At 40.8% G+C, this 9,569-nt stretch overlaps 1 protein-coding gene across 1 annotated transcript; it reads right to left on the reverse strand.

The window, feature by feature from the left end:
• Positions 1–2,213: 2,213 nt before the first annotated feature.
• On the reverse strand, positions 2,214–8,076 carry TAAR2 (trace amine associated receptor 2). The gene is made up of 3 exons (XM_014735629.2): positions 8,036–8,076; positions 5,912–5,915; positions 2,214–3,206 (listed from the first exon to the last, which is right to left on the reverse strand). The coding sequence occupies exon 3, from the start codon at positions 3,132–3,134 to the stop codon at positions 2,214–2,216; it is 921 nt and encodes a 306-aa protein (XP_014591115.2). The 5' UTR covers positions 3,135–3,206; positions 5,912–5,915; positions 8,036–8,076.
• Between the last annotated feature and the right edge of the window lie 1,493 nt (positions 8,077–9,569).

Consider the following 9,569-nt stretch of genomic DNA (forward strand, 5'->3'; position numbering starts at 1 on the left):
GGCTGTGCTGATGTTTCTATTTACTACCCACTCCGTGCACAGCTAAATAGGCCCGCGTGATGCCCAGCCAGAAATTGTAGGCTCTCCTCTCTTCACAAGGAGATAATTGTGGTACATTTATAGCTATTTTTTAAAGAGATTCTCAAAACTGTCTGTAGGAAAAGATCCCCAGATTGCAAAACTCCTCAACAAATGTCAACAGGCAACCTTACTCCAAAATATTTAGTTTTATCTTCTAGAGTCATATGTTAAAGAATTGCGAGGTAAATTCAATAAATATTCATTCAAAATAATCTACTTTACAGTAAGGCTAAAATCCCTTTTACTCATTTTTTAGCAATTGGGCTTTTAAAACAAAGAGAGAAAGTCTGTGTGTGTCTGTGTGTGGGGGTGTGTGTGTGTTAAAATACCAAAACAGCATGAACATCATCATTTCATTAAGAAGAATGATGAAAGAGACTCAGTAGTGTCCAACACACTGGATTAGCTCTCATAACTGTACCTGGCTTTAATTTACTCTCTTCTTGGAAAGTCACTTTTTCCATTTATTTTGGACTTGGAGTCTCTTTCACCGTTTCAAAGAAACCGCACTATTCCACCTCTACCCTCTAGGCCGTAGGGAGGGACCAACCTCTCAGCAGGCCAGCAAGGATGGAAGGGCAAGGTATGCAGGCCCATCTTTGGGCAGGCAGGCAAGACTAACACTTAAGCTGACTGCCAACGGTCACTGTTTAATTGTGATCTGTGCAGTGAATTAAGATCAAAGAAAATTTCTGGACGATTATGTAAACTTTTCCACAAAGGGAAAAAAATTGTTAATTTCTTCATTGATATAATGCAAATGAAGAAGGTAAACAAAAAATATTTCACTTACATGTGCAAAAACATATACACACATACATAAACAAATACCTATATATAACTAAAATAAAAACTTCGTAAGGTAACATTTACCCTCAAAGCAAGTGATGCAGTCTGAGATTACCTAGTTTCTTCTATTCTAGTTTGTTTCTCATTAAAAATATTATTTGAAGCCACAGATATACTGGGACCACTCATGCCCACTTGCAAAGTAGGTTGTTCACTTTCCAGGAATTTTGAGGGCCAGTTGACATTGCATTTGTAGCTTGAAATCAGTTAACTGAAGATTTTTTATATATACCAGGGAAATCATCAAATTCTACAAATCAGGGCTTTTTTCTTTTTCCTTTTCAAAGCCAGGTTGTTAAACATTTATCAGTCGACCACTGGTTGCAGACCATTAAATTGATTTTACAGGTTACTAATGGGCCTCGGCTTGCAGTTAAAAAGACATCGAATAATAAACATAAAGTCTCTGGTACCCAGAGCACCCTCCAGCATACAGATATTGGTCTTCTTCTTTGCTTGCTCCTCCCGCCACTCTACCATTCAAAAATAATTATGTCAATATTGAGCAAAAAGGAATGACAGATTCAAAACACAACTTTTTTTGGTATATGCTTTACATTTATTAAAAATCAGAACAGCAATTAGCAATACAAAATGTGTACGAGCCTGAGGAAGAATCCTCCTGCTCGTAAAATAGACCGTTGCCAGGGGCCACAGCTAAGAAGATACATGAAAATGTACGTGAAACCTGTGGCCTCAGTCACACAGTTTCCATTTCTTCTTTCACTCAGAAAACGTTGAATCTCGCAACAGTAAAATCTTCCAAAGGCTTGACTCTCAGCTAACAAATGACTGATTCATGACAGAACGTGCTTTTTAAAAATTATTTACATATATACTTACCTATAATTTTTAGTAGGTGATGGTTCAAAATGTCCTGGTCAGACACCGAGGAAGAAACAGTGAAGGGAACCCTCCCACCAAGAGTGTGTGGCAGTGTGAGAGGGAGCAGACCTCAAGCTAGGCTTGTGTTTTGATCCCTTCCCAAGAGTGTAAACGTGTTCGTGTGTCCCCTTCATCCCATTCCTGGCTTTTCCTCATCTTCTCTGTCCCTTTTAATTTTCTTATTTTTCTCCCCCTGGAAGTAGCTGGTATAAGAAGTGTCCTGAAAAGGTGAGGTTTTGGTCTAAAGAGAAGATTTCTTTTTTGTTCTCAAGTCTCAGAAGCTAAGACCTTTCTATGGTGGCCAAAATCACACACATATACACACACTGTCTCTCTTTAAGCAACTTCCTTCTTCCAGCTCCAGTCCTTTTGCTTCAATTCACTCATACAGAGTAAGTCTATTCAGCTTGTTTTTGAGTAAACAAATTAGTGTCATGGAAATGTGACCCGAAAATTTTACCTAGCAAAATGTGCTTAAGTGCTCTGCGAAACCAGGGGTAGAAGAAACCATATATTAAGGGATTACACGCGGAGTTAAAATAGCCAAACCACGTCAGAGCGTCGAACAAAACCACGGGAGTGGAGAAGTCCAAAAAGGGATCCAATAAAATTGTGAAGAAACAGGGAAACCAGCATAATAAGAAAACGCTCATCACTGTTCCTAAAGTTTTGGCTGCCTTTTTGTCTCTCCTCATTTGGTTGTTTTGATTTTCTGGCAAGTTATTGATTGCACGAGCGTGTTTTCTGGATACGGCAAAAATTTTGCCATAAATCCCCACCATCACAGACCCAGGCGTGAAGAAACCTGCCATAAACAAGGTGATCCCCCATAGCTTGTTGAACATCACTGGGCAGGAACTGGAACAAGCCACCAAGATGTCATAGCCTTCTATTCCATCAGCGTAGGCCTCCGAGAAGACCACCCCGAACGCGAAGGCTCCGGGGACTGACCAGCAGAGGAGCAGCAACCGTTTAATGACTGGAACTGTCATTTTGGAGGAATAACGCAAAGGGTAACAGATAGCATAAAATCTATCAACGGCCACTGAGCAAAGATGGAAAATGGACGCGATGCTAAGCATCAGGTCAAAACTATAATGAATCTTACAAAATGTAAGCCCAAAATACCAGCAGTTCTCCACAGATCTGATCATACTGTACGGCATGATGGTGAACCCCAGCAGCAAGTCAGTGACGGCCATGGAGAGGATGAGGAAGTTGCTTGGTGTGTGAAGCTGCTTGAAGTAGGAAATAGAAATTATCATGGCAAGATTGCCAAACACTGCGATGAATATGGCTCCCACCATGAATGAATACATGGCAGCTCGGACACCCAGTGGCCTTTCATTTTCTGGGCAAGATCCATTTCCATATTCAGAGCAATCTATTTCCTTCAGAAAAAGCAAGAACACATGGAATTTTGTCAGATAATATGAAATATTCTATGTTTTATATGTGCTATCACAGAAAAATTTAGGAAAGAAGTAGAAGACTCAAGCAAGATAATTAATTTATGCTGAAATGTTACTTATGATCTTTCTCATTTATTTATCTTAAACTTTATTTGCAACTTTATAGACTTCTAACCTAATAAGTCTAAATGATCATTATTTACTCTATAATTGCTTTGATTCAAATTATACCAAAAATGTTTAGTAAGCTCTTAGTTTATGCCAAGGCCTGAAATTAAAAAGAAGAATGAGGATGAAAAGGAGAAGGAGGGGTGAGGAGAGAGAAGGGGAGGGGATGGAGAAGGGAGGGAAGAGAAGGAGGAAAGGGAGCAGAAAGAGGAGGAGGAAAACAAGGAGAAAAAGAAGAAGCAAGTTTATTCTTGCTTCTCCTTATGTACATAGATATCTACTAGACAATACATTGACTTCTCCTTCAAAAGAGTCTGGAACATAATCAGTTTTGATTTGATTGAAGTCTATTGTCTTGTGTGATCAGGAGTTTATTTGAAAACAGTTTCATTCATGTTTCGTTATTTTCACTGTACTTCCAGTTTTTTCGTGCTAAGGTTGTTTGACAGGGGAAGAAACATTTAAGGCTGTCCAATGATCTGGTAGAAGCACCCTATTCAGCCAGTCATGGAGCCTTGATGAGCATCCCGGCAGCCAGAACAGCTAAATCAGAGGTGGGCAGGGGCCAAAGCTGACAGCACTCACTTCTTTGTGAAGAGCAGGTACAGCTCCCCCGGGGCCTCTCCTTGGAGCCTCATAAAACTCACCGCAGGCCATGATGGCAGCCTGAGGAGCTCCAGTGTGTGAGCCACACAGAGGGCTAGGAGCAGGTGGCTGGCAGGCTCCAGGAAAGCAAGCCATCTCCACCACAAGAAAACCAAACAGCACGTGCCCTCTCTGTGTTGGCCCAGTGTCTTCATTTTGCCTATAAAAATTTGCATCCTGCCATCTACATGTATATTTGGATGTAACATGTTCACAAAGTAGCATAACTTTCTTTCTTAACGTACATTAAGGAAAAAATCACTATCTAAACACGAAGCATAACTGGGAATATTGCAGAAAGCCTTTGACCATTAATGACCTGACCAGTTACCAACAAGAAAACCATTAAATTAGTGCGACATAAGAGCACCATCACATGCAGATCAATAACTGTTTATTGAGTGCCCACAGGACACAAGACACAATGGAAGCAACAAGAAAGCGTGAGCTAGTCTCGGGCTGCAGAGTTTGCAAAACAGCCGAAGAGACAAAACACATCCATACATAAACCCTCATGATTCTGCACCGCAGATAAAAAGGAACAGCGGTGATTAACCAGCCGATGAGAGGTCGAGGCAAGTGTGCCACCAAAGATCAAAAATGGACAAGAGAATTTCAGGCGGGGGTAGACAAAAATGCTCCAGCAAGGGGGGAGCTTTTGATCAGGCTCTCAATGGGTGGAGAGGGTTTGAACAGAAGGGAAAAAAGCCTGTTTCAAGTAGAAGGAAGGGTGAACAGAAGACATTCGCAGGATCTCTGAGACACCCAGGAGCAGGAGGGTGGAGCAGAGGAGGGAAAGGCAGAGGGGAGGGTTTCTGGTTTCATTGGCGCTCCCCAGACCGGTGTTCTTAGCCAGTACAGAGTCAAGGGGCTTTCCCACTTTGTCCTCAAATTTAAGTGGTGATTTAAAAAAGAAAAAGATGGAAGCAGTTGAGTTAGCTACAGAAGAATAAAATTAAAAGCTTTTTCCAACTGATTCTGAGCTTTGAGTCCAAGGCTATTTTATTCTCCTCATCCTTCCTGCTCTGGGATCCTGTCCCCACCTGTGCAGAACTAACGGTCTAACTATAAGATGGGACACATTTTAGCAATGGAGATAAAGATGGAAAAGGAGCCATCTTTACATCTGGGACATGGGTAATTACAACCCCATAATAGGAACACCACCAAACTGCACTTGGGGTCTCTGTCAACTAATGCTGCTTAAAGAAACAACAGACATTCCTGAAAGATAGTTCTGCCAAAACATTTTTATCCCCAAATTTCTAAAATGTATACAATTGGTTCCTAAACTGTATTCATTTTCAGCAGCTACAGTAGAGCTTTCTAATATGCATATAGCATTTGTCTCCTGTTCCTCCTTACATCCTCACAGGGAAAAAGGTAGGAGATAAAAACAAGAGGCAAGGAATTTTCCCCCATCTTGGTACCAAGTTTTTCGGTTAATTACCATTCCTTCTTAGCCACCTGCTGACCAGTTAAGCACCAGCACAGAAGACAAGACTGGGAGAAAATGCAGTTTTATAAAATAGAAAGGAAAGTTTTAATCACCTTCAAAATGCTCACTGAAAAGCACAGGATAGCCAAAGAAAATTTTCTTAGTTTATTTTTAAATCACTTCACTTCTTAGAAAGTAAAGCTAGGAGAAATAACAAATACTTTCATTTTAATGAAAAAAGCACACACACACACACACACAATATTCTTGTCCTAAAGGCAACTCCTCAACAGTAACTTTTAAGATTTAATTGCAAACTTCTTTGTGCTTCTAGCTCAGTGACTTTGATATTGTTAATCATCCTACCTTACCACTTTTGGAAAAGTCTTACTCAGTTCTTCTAAGCTTCAAATCACAGGGTACGGAGCTTGACTTCCCTGCCTTTGAGCATTCTGGAACTTTAATTAGCCTGTCAACTCTAAGAACTATAATAAAGTTCTTTGAAACACATAATAGGATGTGCAAGTTTGCATTCCTTGTACACTGGCCACAGAGCAGGAAGGGGCACATTAGATGACTACTTGGTGACTTCATCAAACAATATTTTTAAATAAATTCCACTTCATCATCATCTTTCTCCGTGGTACGTTTGGCATATTTCTTGCAAGTGATCCATCATCAGTTTAAACCTTTCAGTGGCCATATCTTTACATGTTTCAGATCAACTGTGGAACGCTAAATGCCAAAAACAATGTTTTCAAAGGCTATATCCTTCAAGTATCATTTTTTCCATTTTTTAAACCTATTAACGTAAGCATATATAGATACAAGGATTGCAATGAGGATTGGAATAGAAAATCTGGCCTTTTCTCCACACTGTTATGTTTCCACAGGAGGCTCAGGCACAAAAAAGCAAGATTTGGAACATACTGAATTGCTTGCCCATTCAGTCTGTGAATAGATACCATGTCTAACTTTATTCTACTCAACTGTTCACATAAATTGATTTCTACACCCCTGAGAAAGTGATTGAGCTGCAGGACCATGACCAATAATAAAGACTTTTCTGATTTTTCTAATATGATCTCATTTCTTTTTGCCTTGTCGTTAAATTTGATCAGTGCTTGCATATTAAATATTCCTTTGCTTTAGCAACCACTTTTAAGACTTGTAAGGGACGTTACAAAGTCCTTCTTCCTGCTAATCATTCTTTTTGCTTTCCTTGAATTATTTTGCCTTTGCCCAACCTATTGATTTCTTTTAGTTGTTCAATTTTTATCAAATATTCAATGTTAATGAATCTTAACATATTAAATAATACTATGAACAGTCTTAGCACAATGCCTGATACAGAAAGGGCATTATTAAAGGTGCCTTTGCCCTCATCTTCCTTTTTCTTTCCTTCTTTCCTTGTTGGGATGAACACAACGTTCAAAAATACATTCAACCAGAAAAGATTTCTCCTAAGAAAGTAGAGGGATGCAACTGTGTATGCAAAGACCAGATGACCGCCTTAATCCTCTGCTTCTCTTAGGTGAACAGCAGTGATAAACAGTTTACTCAGCCGCTTATGAGGAGGTAACCCTTTCCAGGATTCTAGATCTTCTCAGGAAACATGCTGCACTGGCCAAAAGGCAGCACATTATCCTGTTCACATATTTAAAAGGCTCTGCCTTTTATGACAAATTCATATTAAGTCCTGCGCTGACAATCTTCCACATTCCTACACATTCTCCATGCACCAGACCAAAATGCAAGAAAGAAGAGTCGATGTGCCAGCAATGCAACTGCATTGTTAGGGGGACAACTGACTTCTCAAGAAAACCTCAAAGAAGAGAAAGCACAGATCTTCCTTCTTAATCCCTCTCCACATACCTGTTGCACTATAGAAGATGTCATTGTTGCTTCAAGTCCTTACTCAGGGAACTTTGTTTCTTTTCTAACTACTGTGAATGCTTATATAGAGCTCCAAGACCTGAACTAGTGTGAATGGTGAGCATCTATAATTGAACAATTAATCTCAAGGGAATTGGGTCTGAAAATTTTTTTAAAAAAAAAGCAAAAACAAACCTTTGTGTTCCTAAAGTCTAGCAGCTTAACGAGCCTAAACCGCTCCTCCAGGCTCTCAGGAGCCTCCGCTCACCTGCTTTCCTCACCCACAGCACTGAAGGCTCTGAGTCCGCTATTTTATAACGTCTGTAAAGCAGATCTGAACCACTGAGCTACGGGTGGCCCTAAAGAACCTGATCCCAAGCACAGAGGGATGGGGCCAGTGTTTCAAGAGGAAAATGGATATGTGCCCTCCATCTTCAGGAAAATCTGAGACTGTCACTGTCCGTATTTCATCTCACCTTTCAGTCGCTGAGAACAGGCCTTGCCACACACTGTTTTTCTCTTTTCTCCTTTGTGTAATTGTGACTGAGAACAAACCTCATCAACCCTCTTAGACCAGAGGGAATGGGGCATAATTATTATCTCTTTAAGGAACTCAGATGATGATGTCAGAATCTTCTCAGATGTTCCCGGCTTAAATCTACTCGTATAAGAAAGGGTCTACTTTTTTGTTTGTGTTCTTTTAAAATATGGAAGTTCATTTTTCTCTGTTGGGTCAGCCTTGGGAGACAACATACCCCAGATATAGATGAAATCCAATACTGGTCACCAGAAGACATCGGGGTCCCGCTTGAATTAAAGTTCTACCCACTCTGTGTGATCTCAGTCTGCTTGGCTCGGGCCTGCTGTCTAAGGATGTGACTGGTGCAGCCACAAGAGGGCTGAGCTTTAGAGGGCCCACACTGTTTAATGCGCTCCTGTCGCCCTCTTGAAATTCTTTATAATGTTTTAACAAAGGACCCTGCAATTTCATTTTGTGATGGGCTACACAAATTATGTAGCCGGTCCTGGCTCAGTCTTACGCAGGAGCTCTTCTTGAAGAGACAGAGGAACAGAAAAAAATCTCTTTTCATTTCAGAGCAGATTCATATTTATATTATATGATGAGAAAATGTATATGAAAGTATTTCTTTATTACCACAATTCTTTGCTAAGAAGGTAGAATTTCATTTTTTTAACAGCAGAAGACATTATTACTCAAAAGTTGTCTGCAACTTCCATCTCTTCTGGGGAGACAGTAAGCCATTCTGGATGAACCTTCTTGGTTCTGCAAAGACTTACTCAAGCATTCTTTTTTAATTATGTAGATGGGAGACAAGTAGCAGGAAAAGGTTAGAACTCAAATTTTTATTTTTAAAGAGCTAAGGAGCATACGTGAAGCGGAAGGAATGAGTCCCGTCCTCTTCCCCTTTGAGGTTCACTCCCGCTAGAGTGTATCTAACAGACTGAAACATATCATTTTAGCCCGCCTGGCAAGGAAGGATACTACAGCCTTCCTGAGCGGGACTGACCACTAGGGAGGGCATAAGGAGGATTGACGGTGCGAGTCAAAACCAAAGCCTAGAAATAGTATATAGGTGAGCCTTAAAACTCTTCTGAACCAGCCTCTGTAATCCCAAGGGCAAGATCTAAAAGAAAGAGCTCTTTGGTGAATGCAGCTGTAAGGAGCCCCAGCTCACACCTTGTTCCTAAGCCCTTAGAAACCGTATCGTTGGGGGCTGGCCTGTGGCTGACTGGTTAGGTTCCTGCGCTCTGCTTCCGCAGCCCAGGGTTTCACTGGTTCGGATCCTGGGTGCTGACACGGCACCACTCGTCGGGTCACGTTGAGGCAGCGTCCCACGTACCACAACTAGAAGGACCCACAGCTAAAATATACAACTATATACTGGGGGGATTTGGGGAGAAAAAGCAGAGAGGAAAAAAAAAAGAAGATTGGCAACAGTTGTTAGCTCAGGTGCCAATCTTTAAAAAAAAAGAAACCATAGCGTCCCCTCACAGCCCCACATCTCTACATCATTGCAGATGGAATGGCATCATCGGCCTGGGTGTTCACCCACTTTTCAACAGCGACACCTTGAGGCATCTTGGAAGAACTGAATCTTTGACTTAAAAGTTCCTTGTGATCTGGCTTATGGCTTACTATTTAACTTCATCTCCTACAGCTCTCCTTCGTCAAAGAAAGAATCAGATTTGATAGA

This window comes from Equus caballus, chromosome 10 (assembly GCF_041296265.1).
Source record: "Equus caballus isolate H_3958 breed thoroughbred chromosome 10, TB-T2T, whole genome shotgun sequence".
Lineage (NCBI taxonomy): Eukaryota > Metazoa > Chordata > Mammalia > Perissodactyla > Equidae > Equus > Equus caballus.